The sequence below is a fragment of the Microcaecilia unicolor genome, chromosome 1 (assembly GCF_901765095.1).
Source record: "Microcaecilia unicolor chromosome 1, aMicUni1.1, whole genome shotgun sequence".
Lineage (NCBI taxonomy): Eukaryota > Metazoa > Chordata > Amphibia > Gymnophiona > Siphonopidae > Microcaecilia > Microcaecilia unicolor.
Genome location: NC_044031.1, coordinates 263648141 through 263665306, shown reverse-complemented (window position 1 = coordinate 263665306; position 17166 = coordinate 263648141). Strand labels below are relative to the sequence as shown.

The following is a 17166-nucleotide window of genomic DNA, read 5'->3' as shown; positions in this document are numbered from 1 at the left end:
TCTCCTCTTATTTCATCAATGGTAGAAACAAGCAAAGTCAACGCCATGATTCGTTTGAAATCCATATTGAAAAGGACTAAGACCATTTACTTCCTCAATAAACTCATCTGTCTTACAGCTATTTTTTCAACAACTTTTCCCACTATAGGAAGAACAGAGATAGGTCTATAATTATTAACCTGCGAGGGATCTAAACCAGAAGTTTTTAACAAAGGTTTCACAGTAGCAATCTTCAATAATTGTGGGAACACCCCTTCCTACTACTACTACTACTACTACTACTTAACATTTCTAGAGCGCTACTAGGGTTACGCAGCGCTGTACAATTTAACAAAGAGAGACAGTCCCTGCTCAAAGAGCTTACAATCTAATAGACAAATAGGGGCAGTCAAATTGGGGCAGTCTGGATTCACTGAACGGTAAGGGTTAGGTGCCGAACGCAGCATTGAAGAGGTGGGCTTTAAGCAAAGACTTGAAGACGGGCAGGGAGGGGGCTTGGCGTAAGGGTTCAGGAAGGTTGTTCCAAGCAAAGGGTGAGGCGAAGCAGAATGAGCGGAGCCTGGAGTTGGCGGTGGTGGAGAAGGGTACTGAGAGGAGGGATTTATCCTATGAACGGAGGTTACGGGCGGGAACGTAAGGGGAGATGAGGGTAGAAAGATAGTGAGGGGCAGCAGACTGAGTGCATTTGTAGGTAAGAAGGAGAAGCTTGAATTGAATGCGGTATCTGATCGGAAGCCAGTGAAGTGACCTTCCTAAAATGACTTATTAACAATCTGAGCCAGAAAAGGAGCAACACTCTGAGATAACTGAACATGGCTCTGTTACAGATTTGGAAGGCTTCATTGTTTGCAAAATAGAAGACACTTCCTTAACACTCACTTCTCGGAAAGCAGTAAACTTTACTTCATGAAGACTCTCCTTAACTATCATTTAATCTACAGTAGTACCCAATTTTTCTTTCAATAATGAAATCTTATTCATCATGAATTTTTACCCTGCTCAAGTCTCTCTTATCATTATCACACAAATATATTATAGTAGCAAATAACTCCCTAGGTCTGTTCAGAGATGATTGAATCTTATTAGAAAAATAAGCATCCCTTTCATTATTACATAATGTATTATACTGCAAAAACTTAATCTGAAATGAATCATAATCCTCAACGTCTAAAATACTTCTCCTAAACGTTCAGCTTTACGCAACTCTCTTCTTATCTGAGCTAAACTAGTAGAGAACCACGGTTGGTATTTCCTGTCAGGATGAACAGTAACAATATGTACAGATGCAACATCATCCAGAGCACACTCTAGACATTCATACCATATATCAACCATATCTGACACTGAAGAGTTGTCAACAAACACCAATTCTGACAACCAACTTTCTCTCAAATCATGTACTTCAAAATTTGCCATGCTCTCCGGTATCTTTGGGGCCTACTCCCCCATGTAACGGCACTTGCTTTTGCCTTACCCAGTTGGGACATTTTCATTTTAACAGTTTCATTTAGCATACTGTTTTTCTTGCTGCTGTTCCTCTTGTTTAAGTGCCAGGGGCATGAACACTGATAGTAGGTTTCCATATATTATCCTCCTTATCCTTCTGATATCTAGATTATCCTGTAGACTTGAAGTTGTGTGTCCTGAGCAAGGTCCACATCCTTGACTGCTTCAGGTCTAGAGTACTCTCTGGGGGTACACTGATCTGGGAGACAGCAAGAATCTTTGCAGGGTCCGTTGGGTCGGGATTCCAAGATGGAAGGCTTGTCCTGAGGTGAATCTATTTGGACAGAATTAGCTGAGGTAGAACAGACGTTAACCAAGACTTGAGAACAGGTTGTACTCCAGGCTGGAATGTCTCCAGAGCACCAGTCAATATGAGATTCATGTTTCTGCAACCAAGGAAGCCCCAAAATGACCTGATGGACAGATCAGGGGAGTGCATGAAACTCTTATCGTCTCTTGATACTGAGAACCCACCTGTAGGGAAATAGGGTGAGTAATAGCCCACAGATGCCCTGGCAGCGGGTCTCCATAGACCGAGGAAATGCAAAGAGGTTCTCCAAGGGGATTCACAGAAATATTATACTGGCGTCTCAGTCGTTCATCCACAAAGTTTCCGGATGTGCTGGAATCAAGGAGAACTTGGACTATGATCTGTTTATTGTCCCATAGAAGGGTGACAGGGAGAGTACAGAGGGAGATCGGAACAACTCGGGAAGGACCTAGGGATAGCTCCTCCACAACTCCTATGTCTGGAAATATTCCCAGTTTCCTGTGACATCATTTAGCATAATATCTCAGGTCCGCGCAGTATAGACAGAGGTTTTGCTCTCTCAGATGCCTTTTCTGTTCCTTCAAAAGTTGAGAATGTCTTATTTGCATGGGGACCTCTTCCTCCAGGGTGGCAGGAGAAGTTGACATCTGTAGGACCCTGAAACTGAGGCATCAACCACATAGAGTGGCATTTACCTCCACATTCCTAGTCCATCTTGATGCATAGGTAAACCAAGTCATCCAAACTGGTAGGGAGATTCTATCCCACCAGTTCATTCTTAATGTGGTCTGCCAGGCCCTGCCAAAAGATGACTAGCTGGGACTCCTGATTCCATTGCAGTTCAGACTAGGGTCCCGAATTAAATAGCATACTGGTCCACAGTTATGGTCCCTTGTTGTAGGCGCAGGAGCTTTGAAGCCACCAAAGAAATATGCCCTGGCTCATTAAAAACCTGCTGGAAGCATGTGAGGAAGGCAACCAAATTGGACATAAGCAGGTCGTTCTGTTCTCACAAGGAAGAGGCCCAAGCCAGTGCTTCCATAGAAAGGAGAGAAACAATAAAGGTAATCTTGGCTCGATCCACAGGAAAGCTAAAGGGCTTGTAGTTCAAAGTTTATCAAACACTGGTTAATAAATCCTTGCATGCCTTGGGGTTTCCATCAAAGTGCGGTGGTGCCAAGAGTTGAGGCTGAGACACCGGATAACCGGAGGTGGTACCACTAGAGTGGATCCTGGAGGTGGGTTCAGACTCCAGAGGGCCTGTGGTTTCTTTGCCACAAGCTGAGCACAGAACCCTTGAAGGGTTTCTGTAATCTGCTGAAGTTGAGTCCGTTGCTGCTGGACCTCCTGGTCGAGGTCCTAGACATACTGGAGCTGGTCCATGCAGCTGGTCAAGTCCTGAACAGAATCAGAAAGTTGCTGGAGCTGGAGGGCCAGTTGCTGGAGCAGCTACAAGGTGGGTGACTCACCCAAGCTCATGGTCTTTTGAATATGTCATGGCTCATGGGGGTGAGCCCTTGGGCCGCAGCCAAGTTGACACTACCCAGCCATCCCGAGGGTTAGCTAGGCCCTGAATGGAGGGTAGGCATGAAACAGACTGGAGTAGGCACAATCGGGCAGGCCTGAGTCAGGACAGGAGCGAACTGGGAGTGAGCAGGGCTCCCCTCCCTACTGCCTCCCTCCACCCTCCCTACTGCCACAGCTGCCCGCCACCCCCCCTACCGCCACCCCCCCCCTACCGCCACAGCTGCTGCTCCCCTCCCACACATCACAGTCCCCCAAGCCTCAGTGGGCCCTTCCCAGTCCTACCTTGAAGGGCCCCGGTGGTCTAGAGGCTTCTTCAGGAGCAGAAAAAATTCCTTTCTTTCCTGCCCATTACTTCTATTCTGCCCGGCACCGCCATGTTTTCAAAATGGTGGATAAGACTTCCCACAGTAGTCTCAAGGGTCTTGGTAGCCATTTTGAAAACACAGCAGTGCCATTCAGAATAGCAACAACGGACAGGAAAGGGTATTGTTCTTTTCTGTCCCCCAACCCCTAGAGGCCACTATTCCATCAGGGCCCTTCAAGGTAGGACCAGGAGGGTTGTAGTGTGCGCCGGCGAGCAACCGGGCAGAGCCTCCGGGCCCCCTAGAGCCTTTGGACCCTCAGGCACTGCCCAGTTTCCCGAATGGTCAGTCCGCCTCTGAGTCAGGACAAGGCAGGGCTGGAACTGGAGACAAACAGGAACAAGGCTGCAACACGCTACTAGGCAACCCATTGCAAAGGCACTGGCTGGAAGTCAGGAACTTCCTTACATACTTCCAGATAGGAAGTGATGACATCAGCCCAATGGTGGCCCTACCATTAGGCCAACTGAGGCAGGGGCCTCAAGCAGCACTTTTCTGAGGTGGCATCGCCGCTCCCCCCCCCCCCCCTTCCTCCCCAACCCCCTTCAACGAATTTACCTTTTATTTTCTTGTTTTTTAAAAAGCGGGGGCAGCAGCAATTCCCATAGGCTGCCCTGCTTGTGGTCCTGGCTGCTTCTCTCTACTGTGGCCTGCCTCTGATGAAACAGGAAGTTACTTCAGAGAGGCGGGCCACCCACAGTAGAAAGAAGGGGCTGGCATCGGCGGCAGGGTAGCCTATAGGAATCACTGCCACCGCCGCCTTTTGAAAAACAAGAAAAGAAAAGGTAAATTTAGAAAAGAAGGGTTGGGGAAGGAAGGGGTGAGATGTCAGATTGGGGGGGGAGGCAGAGGAGGAGTTGCTGGAGCCAGGGTGACTTTTTGATTTGGGCCACCCCTGCATCAGCCAGCACCCTCTTTAGGGCTATAAAGAAGGTGCCCGGGTTTCCAGGAAGTAAACAGATCCATCTTGGTATGGAATTCTGTTGGACACCACAGACAACAGGTGAGTGGCATGACAGCAAAAGAATAGCACTACTACTACTACTTAACATTTCTAGAGCGCTACTAGGGTTACGCACATTTGATCCCTTACCACAAGGTTTGGGACCTCTGTTGTGCTTGGCAATCAGCCTCTGGGTCTTCCAGGGCTCTGGCCCTGGTAGAGACGGCTAGCCCCCCCCCCCCCCCCCCCCCCCCCCACACACACACACACACGCACCATCTCGGGTTAGCTAAGTGATGCTATGTATTCCTCATGTATCCTCACTGTGTTTTTTTTGAAGGGGCGGGAGTTTGTTGTTCTCTTCTGTGTCAATGTCTTTAGATTGTGCATTTGGATTTGCTACTTGGTTTGGTGGTTTTTGTATGAGATTTTATTTTCTTTAATAAACTTGGAAAATTTCAAAAAAATATATAGAATACCTGCCTTCCTACCGACCCCTGCTTCACTCCCTCACCCCATACTTTCATTATTACTGTTCTCCTTTGCCTTTTTTTCTATTTTTGTATTCTTCTCAGAATCTTAAGTATATTCATTTTAGTATATTCATTTACCCAGTTTTTGTTGTATAATTCTGTAGCTTGTTGAAGCTGGGATGATTCTTCTGCCGCAACACTTGGACTATATTGTAAAATTGCTGAATGAAATGCAGGCTTCAGAATCAGAAATTGGTGTCATTTTAGCCATGAAAACAAGGTAAGCTAGTTAACAAATTGTGAAATTAAACACAAACTTGAAAAGCATATATTTTTGTCATAGTATTAGTAAGTTATGTGGCTGTATATTCATATATGAGACTCTTTTAACTAGGAATATTTGTTTTAAAATAGAAGTTTTTTTCTACAAAAAAAATTGATTTGACATGTTAATCAGTTCTATAACACATGTCATATTCTCCCAGCGGTGGATGTAGGATGTTTCCCCTTATATCTCACCATACCAAAGAAAAATACTATTAATCAGTAGGTACGCACAGCAGAAAAAAACGTTTTTCCTCTTTAGTGTAAACTAAACTTGCTAGAACTCTAGTTTGATATGGTATATATCCCAATAATGCCACTTCAAGAAAATATTTTGTCAGTTTATCCTTTTTTGTTGTCTTCATTTTTAAACCCCATTAATATAGTTTGGGGTTGATTAAATTTCAGATATCTAAGATCAAATTTAGGAAATACGTAATCATGTTTGGATTCCCTGCTGTTTTCAAACAAATTTCTCTAACATGTCCTTGATGAAATACATGCAAAAAAATTCTGGTTAAGCTTAACATTTCATAATTGTAGTTTTATCCTCTAGCTTAAGTGATAAATGAGGGAAATTTGCTAATGCCAATTTTGCAGTGGAATCAAAGACTACATTTACTGCAGTCTGAAAATGTGTAATCTGTCTACATGAATTGTTTGGGGTCCTTACTGTGGTAAAATATTCGCAGTTACAGTAGTCATTCACCTCTGCTTTTATCTTTATTTGCAATGTTCTTTGTTTTAAAGACTTCTTGCAAAGGAATCAAAAAAGAACTCACTTTGCGACTTAGATTTGGCAATTGCTGAAATTGGGGTATGTATAATAGTGGATTACTGTATATCACCTGTTTTCATTGATGGTACCAAATCATGAAAGTTAAAAATCCAAACTGCTTCCTCAATTAAATTTCTAAAGTGTGGCCTAGTGAATGTAGCAATATAAAATGTATTGTACATATTGTCATCATAGGAATACAGTTTTGATCACCCCATCTTAAAAAGGGCAAAACAGAACTAGAAAATGGTGACAAAAGTAATGGAGAATTGAACACCTCCCTTATGAAGAAAGGTTAAGCAGGTCTTCAACTTGGAGAAAAGACAACTCAGAAAGGATAAGGGACTGATCAAGACTGAATAGGGAGGTCAGACACAAACAGGCAGCAGCCTGTCACTGGTTTGAGGATGGGGTATAAGAAAATGGTGGGAAGGGGTAGGTAGGATAGAAGAGAATGGGCGAATTTGAGGGTTATGGGTGGATCAGAACTGGTTTGAACAAGGTTAGGTAGAAGGAGGGGGTGGGGAAGGAGAATATGGGTAGGGCTCATGGGAGCTTAGGGGGTGGTGTTTTGGGCAGAGATTTGGAACTGGTAAAAGGGGGTGCTGCTAACGATTACAATCGCTATTTTTGCTTACTGCTCCACCTTCTCTCTTTTTCTTCTGGCTCTCCTGATTGCTCTGGTTAGTGGGGATTACAAGTTTTATGATGGCATCCCAATCATTTTCTTTGTCCTGCTCATCTCATCTTATGTGTAGTGCATTCCTCCTATTTCTATTTGCTTGCTTGCTCTTTCCAAAGGGGGAGTGTCTGTATCTCTGCAGAATAGGATTGACATGTGAATCAACTGCTGCTGCAGTTTTTTTGCAGATGCCACAGTGCAAAAGGGAACCCTCCTCCCCCCCCCCCCCCCCCCCCCCCCCCACAACTTGCTGGTTTTGCTTTAGTCTTGGTGAGACCTTCCAGCTAGGACATAGCAGCAGTAATAAGGTCCTGGTCAGGAGGTGTTTGAGAGGTCAGTGTTTACAGAACAGAAGTGAAAGAAAAAGTAGGGTTGCAGATGATCTTCCAACTAAAGAGCTGCACAGGAACGGGGATAGCGGGATTCCTGCGAATCCCATGGGGATGGACCAAGGTCCACGGGGATCCCGCTGGGATGGACCTGAGTCCTGCAGGGTTCCCACGGAACTAAAACGGAGCTTTGCTTTCCCTCCATCCATACCTCAGATCACCCTGGTGGTCTGGTGGCTTGCTTTGGGGCAGGAGAGGTCCCCATGCTTTCCTGCCCACTGCCGCTGATTCTTTCGCAACCGCCGCCACTTGTTTAAAATGACTGTGTGGCCATTTTAAACAAGTAGCAGTGGCAAGAGGATCAGCGGCAGTGGGCAGGAAAGCGTGGGGACCTTTCCTGCCCTATATTAAGCCACTAGACCACCAGGGTGATGTGAGGTATGTATGGGGAAGACATCCAGGGCTGGAGGAGAGGTGGATGGATGGAGTGTGTGTGGGAGGGAGGGAGTTGAAGACAGGGTGGTCTCTGTTTCCCCTTCCGTGCGTGGCCGTCATCGCCATACACCCAAAATAAAGCAAAGAAACCTATGAGCTGCTACATCCACGTTGTTCTTTATTGTTGGTAGCATTTTTATTTAATCTCACTTATATTTTCAAATATACCGACTTGTGTAGCATACAGATATACACAGAGGAAGTATAATAATGGAATAACTTTTCATAGGTAGAGTAGTAATTTGTTTATAAATTGTAATCAGTGTGTCATTTGGAGGAGCTGTTTAAAGGAACACCCTAACACTGTTACATTTGTGTAGAGATTTTTTTTCTCCTGGTAATGGGCCACTAAAACAGATATCATGTTATAAGAATCGGGTGCTCAACATTCAGACTTTCTATCTGTTTATTTACTTATTTATTACATTTATATCCCACATTCAACATGAATTAGGCTGAAACTTGGGAGCATTTAAAATCTTTTTTATTTACTGTGCCTACATTAAAAGAAAAAGATAGCATGTGGGAATTTGCTCCTTTTGTTTTGTGGATTGCAGTGGTATATTATAAAAACTAGCCGTTGAGCCCGTTAAAACGGGCTGGTGGGTCGCCGCTGTCCGCTCCCCCCCCCCCCCCCCCGAGTTCGCCGCCCCGTCTCATTGCTATTCAACTTACATCTCCGCAGCAGGCAGATCAGCTGAGCTGCCGTTGGCCTTCGATCTTCCTGTGTCCTGCCCTCGTGTGACGTAACGTCGGCGAGGGCGGGACACAGGCAGGGAAGGAAGGCCAACGGCAGCTCAGCTGATCTGCCTGCTGCGGAGATGTAAGTTGAATAGCGATGAGATGGGGCGGGTAGAGGGGTGGCAGCAGCGCCGACTCCGGGTGGGGGGGCACCAGTGGCGGCGACCTCGGGTGGAGGGGTGGCGGCGACTCGAGGTGGGGGTGGCGCAGTTTCCCTCTCTGTCCCGCCCCCGTCATCACGTATTGACGCGGGGCGGGACAGAGAGGGAAGTCTCTACTGCGCATTTGCGAGTGAGTACAGTCACTCGCCGTTTATATGTTTGATGCACTTGCCTTTTTTATTACTACTATTTCACAGAGAGGTTTTGAATAATGAGGGAAGTTCTGTCCAGTGTCAGTCTAAATGTGCCAATATTGTCCAGTTCTGCACAGTATTAGCTGCCAAGTTTATACAAAGTTAATTATGTTGAATGGAAAATAAATCTGTTGCCTCGGGCTGCTTGCTATGTGAATATTTAACAGTTTCATTATTGCTAGCAAGTATTACATATTAAGGGCATTTGCTTTAAACTTTGTTTGAATTAGTTTATCCAGTCCTTACATGCACATGGTTTTGCTTTTTAAACCCAAAGGTGAATTGTAAGGGCAGTTGAACAATTAAGTATAAACTCTGTTGTTTCTGACTTTACTTGTCTTGGACTGCTTTGGGTCCTGCTAATCTGTACATCTGCTGTTTTAGCAGAGTACAGAATAAAATGATTTATGTTATTTTTGTAGAATTTTTACTGCATATAGAATCTAGCTTTCTTGGGGGGGGGGGGGGGGTCAAGGTGACTGTGGCACAGCAAAGGCTTGGCAGGCTGGGAACTTGGATAGAGAAGATTACTTGTGGTGGGGACGGGCGGAGATGGGTTGGATTCCCTATGGGGATGGGTTGTATTCTCACGGGGATGGGCGGGGACGGGTTAGATTTCTGTCGCCGTGCAACTCTCTGCTTCCAACATACAATGCTCACACAAGAACATATATTAAACAACAGCTAAAAACAGTCAGGTAGGACACTATACAACCCTACTTCTTTTTTAATTGAAAGAAGTCTTTATTCGAACTTTGGGTAAGCAAGTAAATACAAAAACTGCGACAACATCTCGCAGAGAATAACATACAAATCCACGATAGCTAAATTCTTATCGAGCTAACAGAGTGACCAAACAAACTCATCCCCAAAGTGTAATGAATTACCCCAACTACTTCACATTTTTATAGGTTATTGGAGAAGGACCCGACGTTAAATTAATATCAAGATACTCCTTCAAAACCGCACGATAAGCAGCTACCAACTTCTCATCTCTTAGGAGGGAAACATTCAGGGTCCACCTGGTATCTTTATCCACATCACAAAAAGAGGAAAGGTGCAACCATGTTGGGGCATAATAGCAATATCTGAAAGTCCCTTCAGGTCGCCTTCGGGGAACTTTTAGAGTACTTAGCAACCCGTTTCCATTGCTGAAGCTTCGCCCGAGAAGCGGGAGCCATGGCCACCGGAGGATGTACAGCTGCAGTCAAACCCTCCTCATTCAAGATCTTCCATACCTCAGACAGGAGTCTGAGACGATGCAATTTTCCCCCCACTGTAAAGCATATGGCAAAAGGGAAGGACCACCTATACGGGATCTTATGAGCAATTAGAATATCCAGGGCAGGCTTCATGCTTCTTCTCTTAGCCAGAGTCAGCTGAGACAAATCCTGGAACACCTGCATCCGAGCCCTGTTATAGTCAACAGATTGTACCTGGCGGGCCCGCAACATTATTTTCTCTTTTATAGCAAACGATGAAAAACAGACAACAATGTCTCTAGGCTTATTGTCCAGTCTCTTCCCTAAAGCTCTGTGGGTTCGCTCCACCAAAATGTCTTCCGATTCTAACAGCTTGTCACAGATCAACTTTACCACCACCACAACATCCTCCTTGTCCATCACCTCTGGAACTCCACGAAATCGGAGATTACACCTTCTTCCGTGATTCTCCTGATTGTCCACCTTATATTGTAATTCCTCAAAATAGGCAAACAGATTTGAGATTTTTGCATCAGCCCCACTCAATTGCTCAGCCTGTTCATCAGCACGCGTTTCCAAATCCTCCACACACCCTCCCAACTCACGGAGATTCACACACAAAACATCCATCCTGTCCAGTATTTCCTCCTTAGAGGATTTTATTTCTTCACGAATCTCCTGGAGGCATTTAGCCAGATCTTTTGATATGCCCTGTTTCGCAGGTAAAATCGGAGCCTCAGCGTTAGACATTGCCGAATCAGAGTCTGAGTGTGAAACTCACACGTTCGCGAGCACATGGCGGACCGCCGCCTTACCGGCCTGGCGTGCCAACTGGCATTCTTCCTCCTTTCTGGCCGAAGACATTCTCAACTTTCAAATTTTTCAGACCAAAGTCACCCCACCAGATTCTGACTGAGTTTACCAGCTGCGGGGAGAAAATGAAGGACTTGTGAAAGCTCGTTCTCGCTACTTTAGAGCAGGGGCAAGACGGAGCTTCGGATCTAAGCAGCCATCAGCGTTCGTGACATCATTTCCTCCTCAACCCTACTTCTTTTTTCACCATTGTGGCATCGCAGAGGCTTGTCTATTCCTCAACCAAGCCAACTTGCAGTACAAACTACTACAATGGATTGGATTAGGGTATAGATAGATACACTACAGCCTCATCAGTGTAACACAACTTTGGATTTGGATTTTAAATTTAATTACTCACCTTTTCCAAATGAGAGCAAGGTAAACTGCATACAGCAGTATTTTCAGGAATTTCTACAAAAAAAATAAAGGCTGAACAGTTATCAAACAGATCACTTTCCATGGATTTCTGTATCACATGTTACATATTTTAAACTCAGTTATTTCAAGCACATACCAACATTAAACCACATACACACCTATGGAATCTTTTTTTAACTTAAAAGTTTTATTAATTTAACATAACAAAATAACTATATCTCAACAATGTGGAGAATGATACACAGCCTCATTGAACACAGTGTAAATTAAAATTGAGTACAAAATAAGATGACAGAAAACCCCCTAATCTCCAACCCACCCCCCTACCGGAGGGTCAGAAAGTCCTCAGCTCATCCTAACATATTGCAAAGGAAGCTCAAAGAGAACCAGTGCCTGGGAAGCAAATCTTTACTGTGACTTTGTCCTTGTGTATTCCACTCAATAAAAGTTTTCCAAATTTTCTCAAAAGATACCAGTCTCTCTTGACTATGCGCCATCAGCTTACTGAGATAGGAAGCTCGCCAAAGCTTAAATTGTATATCCTTCTATTGTGGGATTTGGGCAGTCTTCCAGCAATGAGAGATTTTCCTTCTTAAAATGGCAATACATTTAAAAATAGCTTTGGCCTGAGGTAAGGTTGTGCTTGCAGAAGAAGAAACAAGGAATCCAATGATATATCTATTCCAAGCATATCAGATAGTGTCCTTGTCCATTCAGACCAAAATATTTGAATCTGGGGGCATTCCCACCACACAATAAAGTATGTTCCTATCATACCACGCTTCTGCCAGCATAATTTGGAAATCCCCTTGCCAAATCTAGAGATATGGTGTGGTGTCATGTACCACCTATACAGCAGCTTGCCCCCCCCCCCCCCATTCTATTAAGTTAGCTGAAATATAAATTGTATAAGTATTGTGATGTATATCTTGACATTCCTGGCCTGTCAGAGATACACCCAAGTCTTGAGCCCGTTTCGTTTGATACATAGGGAGAGAATAAGACTCTCCAATGAGTAGATCATATAGTTTAGGAATAAGTTTCCTTTGGGTTGTACCTGCTTGCAACAGTTCTTCAAAAGGAGTGAGGAGGGCACTGCCCAAAAAGGGTAGATTAGCTTTAATTACCAAAAAATGGCATATCTGAAGATACATATAAAAATCAGTATGTGGCATGGTATATTGTGCCCTCAATTCCTGAAAGAGCTCAGGAGCCCCCCCCTCCCCCCCCCCACCAGAAGAAGTGCCCTACTTTATACACCCCTAGTGCCTCCAATCTGGTAATGATTACAGGGTCCCAACCCGGAGAGAACAGAAGCAATGTTCAAAGAGGGGTCTCTAGAGATAGCTCCTTTCCCCCCACTAACTGCTTCCAAACTCTAACGACAATATACATTATATGTTCTTAAAAGAGATTGGAAGCTTTAAGCAATTCTGTGTGTCCCAAAGGATGCCACAACAGATTAGACCAGTTGTGCTGCTGGAAACATACTTTCCACTCTGACCCATACCTTAGCTTTGGACTTATACCAGTCTAACAGGGGTTTCACTTGTGCTGCATAGAAATACTTTTTTTTAATTGTTATCTTAAAATGTTATTTGAGTTGAAATATAATATATATATTTCTCTATAGGAACAGAATATATAAGAATAGAGGGAATTACTCAGAGCATGTGGTCGCAACATGTGCTGTATTTCTAGTTTTTAGGAACATGTGCTCCGACCATGTGGTCTCACATAAAGGCTATACATATTTAACTTTTAATGAATGTGGGAAAATTATATTTTTTATTCTATTTTCTATTCTCCACCAATTGCCTATAAAGTAATAAGATTTTTATTTGTAAGAATAAAGGGAAATTAAATATTATATTTGTTGAATTACATTAACCTGCACTGCAAGGTTTAAGAACATGTGCTTAGACCATATATTTAACTTTAAAAAGGTTTATTTACAATACAGGTAATGTAATAATGTTACAAGTGAGAGGCAGCTTTAAGGAATCTTGCTTACAGGAGAAATTTGCGACAAGATAACAGGTCTGAATCATAAATTAACTTACAAAGTCTTTGTTTCAGAGTTGCTGAAGCTGAGAGAGAGTCTGTAGGAAGGTGTCTGTTGTCCAGCTTAGTGATGAGCAGCATGGGGCAGAGGTAACAGGAGCCCAGAAGTCCTTACAGCAGCCAGTGTTGGGAGAGAATGGAAGAGAGGAGCTGAACTGAGTGTGTTCCTGGCTTTTATAATGTTCCTAGGGGCACTGGGTCCTGGGTATTGTAGTTTGCAGAGGAGCATGGTCACATGTTTCCTGGATATCTGCTGGCAAATGGCTTTTTATAGCTTGATGGCTTTTTGTATAGGTTTCAGTCTGAGTCTTGTTTGAGAATAGGCGGAGTTTCACAAACCCCAGTCTCTGTGGCTGCTGTCCCTCTTGGAGTTTTTATTATGCTGATGGACAGGTATCCACACCCAGCCAAGCTTTTGTAAACTGTTATCAGTAGTTTCCAAGGGGGAAGGGGGAGATGAAAGCCAGACCAGTTGATCTGATTCTGTCCCAATAAATCTTTGCAGCTGCATCTTTTATTCATATATATATACATTTCTATCTGATCCAGCAAAATCGATAATTCTGACAATTAACTTATATCATGCTACATATCATATCATGGTACAAAATCAGGTATCCCAAGACCCCCTACCACCCTACATCGAGTCATAATGGTTCTGTCAACCTTTGGTGGACGTTTCCTCCATATAAAGGAGAACATCTTCCTATCCAAGGAAATGAGCTTGGAGGCTGGCATATTTATAGGGAGAGTCTGTAATTCTGCCCAAATTATTATACCTATGTCAGTCTTACAAATATCAATCCTACCCATCCATATATGGTTCAGCCTCTGCCATCTATCAAAGCCATTCATTAGTTCAGGAATCACTTTCCCATAATTTAAAGCATTTAATTTCTCAAATCTGCTGGAATCTTTACTCCCAAATGCTGAATAAATTCTGAAGTCCATCCAAAAGGAAATTTGCTTTTCAAGTCCTGAACAACTTCAGGAGATAGGCTTTAAAATGAATGCTACCAGATTGGAGCTTTTAAATCTGAATCTAATAGGCAGCCATATCTGGTAAGCAAGGACATAAGGGCCCTAATTGACTGATGTGGTTCACTAATAGTAAGCAGGATATCATCTGGAAATAGGGAGATTTTAAATTCTTCTTTCCCAACTGTAATTCCATGTATCTCAGAATTCTAGCTAATATAAGCAGCTAGGGGTTCCACTACTAAAGCAAACAGAAGAGACAAGAGAGGACATACCTGGCGGGTTCCTCTTGCTAAGGAAAAAAAAGTCAGAGTATCCCCCATTTACCCTGATGCGGGCCCTTGGTGCTTTGTAGGGTGATGCTATTCATTTTCTAAAATGGGGGCCAAACTCCATATGCCTAAGGACAGCATACAGAAAGACCCACTCGACCCGGTCAAAGACCTTTTCTGCATCTATAGTAAGAAGTACTAAGGGGATTTGGCAAGTTCTAGCCCTCCACATCAGGTCTAGAGTTTGCCTCACATTGAGGCATATTTTCAAAGCACTTAGCCTTCCAAAGTTCCATAGGTTTCTAGGGAACTTTGGAAGGCTAAGTGCTTTGAAATTGAGCCCCATTGTCTACTGTGGTCCTACCTGGTATAAACCCAGATTGATCTTCCACAACAATGGAGGCAATTACCCCATTCAATCTCATAGCTAACAGTTTTGCTAATAACATCCAAATTTTACAAGGATATGGGTCTTTAAAAACTGCACTGGGTAGGATCCTTGCCAGGTTAAGGGAGTACTGTTATTCCCGCCTCCAGAGTAGATGGAGGCAGGTCCTCCCCTCTTAGCGCTGAGTTGAAAGTTGTAGCTAATATAGGGGTCAACAAATGTGCAATTATGAGCAAACTTTAGTGCTCCCAATCCAAATAAGTGACAAAGTAATCAATATGCTCTCAATGATATTCTTTGACTTACTGAATGTCTATCCATGTCCTCATGTAAAGAAGGCACATATATACATACACTCTTCTCTCATATCTTTCATATATCAAATTTATGTCTTCGACTCTTTAATCAGTAAATACTAACACTTGATCAGGTATTGAATGCAATTACTGTCTACAAATCACTAAAGGCAATGGCTTCAAACACTACAAAGACCTGCTTAAATACAATTCAGATCTTGCATAAACATTATCTAATGCTAATATTTTAGCCTTTCCTGATAGGGAAGTCGTCCCATCCCCTTTATCATTTTCATCGCCCTTCTCTGTACCTTTTCTAATTCCTCTATATATTTTTGAGATGCGGTGATCAGAATTGCACATAGATTCAAGGTGCGGTCACAGCATGGAGTGATACAAAGGCGTTTTTATTTTCCATTCCTTTCCTAATAATACCTAATACTCTATTTGCTTTCTTTGCCACCGCAGCACACTGAGCAGAGGGTTTCAGAGTACCGTCAACAATGACTCCTAGATCCTTTTCCTGATCAGTGAGTCCTCTAACGTAGAACCTTGCATCACGTAGCTATAGTTCAGGTTCCTCTTTCACACATGCAGAAGAGCTGGTGGCTGGAAATGGTCTCTCAGCCACACAGGAAATGTGCCTTCACTGCCTTCACTGGAGGAGTGGCCTAGTGGTTAGGGTGGTGGACTTTGGTCCTGGGGAACTGAGGAACTGAGTTTGATTCCCGGCACAGGCAGCTCCTTGTGACTCTGGGCAAGTCACTTAACCCTCCACTGCCCCATGTAAGCCGCATTGAGCCTGCCATGAGTGGGAAAGCGCGGGGTACAAATGTAACAAAAATAAAATAACAAGGGACACTGAATGGCACAAGGAGCGTCCGCAGGAAGCTAACACGGCTCCATCAGGTCATAACTTAGTTCTGGTGGCCGGGCAAAGTCGACAGCCATGGAGTCCCTATCATCCCTCACTTTTCTGCTGCTGCTAGCAAACTGGTTGGTGATACTGGTGCTCCTCCACAACCACATTGTGGTTGGTGGGGCAGTGCCTGGGCACTGCTCATTCACTTCCTTCTGTCTAGCAGCTTTTCACTAGGGACCCTAATGGCCCTGCTCAACTGCAGCCAGACCTCTTTCCCCCAGGATTTCTGAGCCACAGCAGGCCCAGTAAGGTGCTGCACCACATTCTCAGTGACCAGCCAAGTAAGAGCCCCCACAGCTGGTCCATCCAAGCTGCCTCTAGCTCCACAGTCACCACCGCTACGTATGTAATTAGCGATAAATGAGAGGTTTTTATTTTATCACGGGAACTAGGCTTTTTACTGTTTCTAGGGGCGGTAAAAAGTTTTGTTCCCATATCCGCGGTAATTCTTCTCTGAGCAGTGCTGTTACCACAGATTTACTTTGACATGTTGAGGTATGAAAGTGTCCTTTTTAGTTGGATGAAAAATATATGTTCAATGAAGAAATATGTTGGCTACATGAAAAACAAGCCAGTGTGCCTTGTTTCTGGTTCCTAGCTCATGAGATCCAAACTGCATTACCTTCCTTTCCTTTTCCATCTTTGACATTCCATTCTCCAGCTACCAGTAGCACATCATGATCATAAAATTGTTCCACCTCTTCTTCAATTGCATTGGCACACAAACTAGAATTATGGTCATGTTCAAGGGTTGCCATGCAATCTAAATGACAAAATGCGATCATTCACAGCATTATATTTGAGTACTGTCCTTGCACGGTCATTCTTAACTATGAATGCAACTCCATTTCTTCTCTAATTTTCATATCCGAAGTAGTAAATCATATGTTTTTCTGAACAAAAGTGTTTGAATCATGGTTACTTCACTAATGTCCAGAGTGCCAATGTTAAGATGATCCATTTCAGTTTTGACTATGTTCGGTTTGCCTTGGGTCATAGTTTACATGATCCAAGTTTCTATCATA

At 43.7% G+C, this 17166-nt stretch overlaps 1 protein-coding gene across 1 annotated transcript in view; it reads left to right on the top strand.

Moving 5' to 3' along the window:
• Positions 1 to 17166, top strand: part of TOPAZ1 (testis and ovary specific PAZ domain containing 1) — a 304275-nt gene that overhangs the window by 173100 nt on the left and 114009 nt on the right. Inside the window, 2 exon segments of the mRNA XM_030210899.1 lie at positions 5247 to 5362; positions 6157 to 6223. Coding sequence (XP_030066759.1) covers positions 5247 to 5362; positions 6157 to 6223 — 183 coding nt within the window.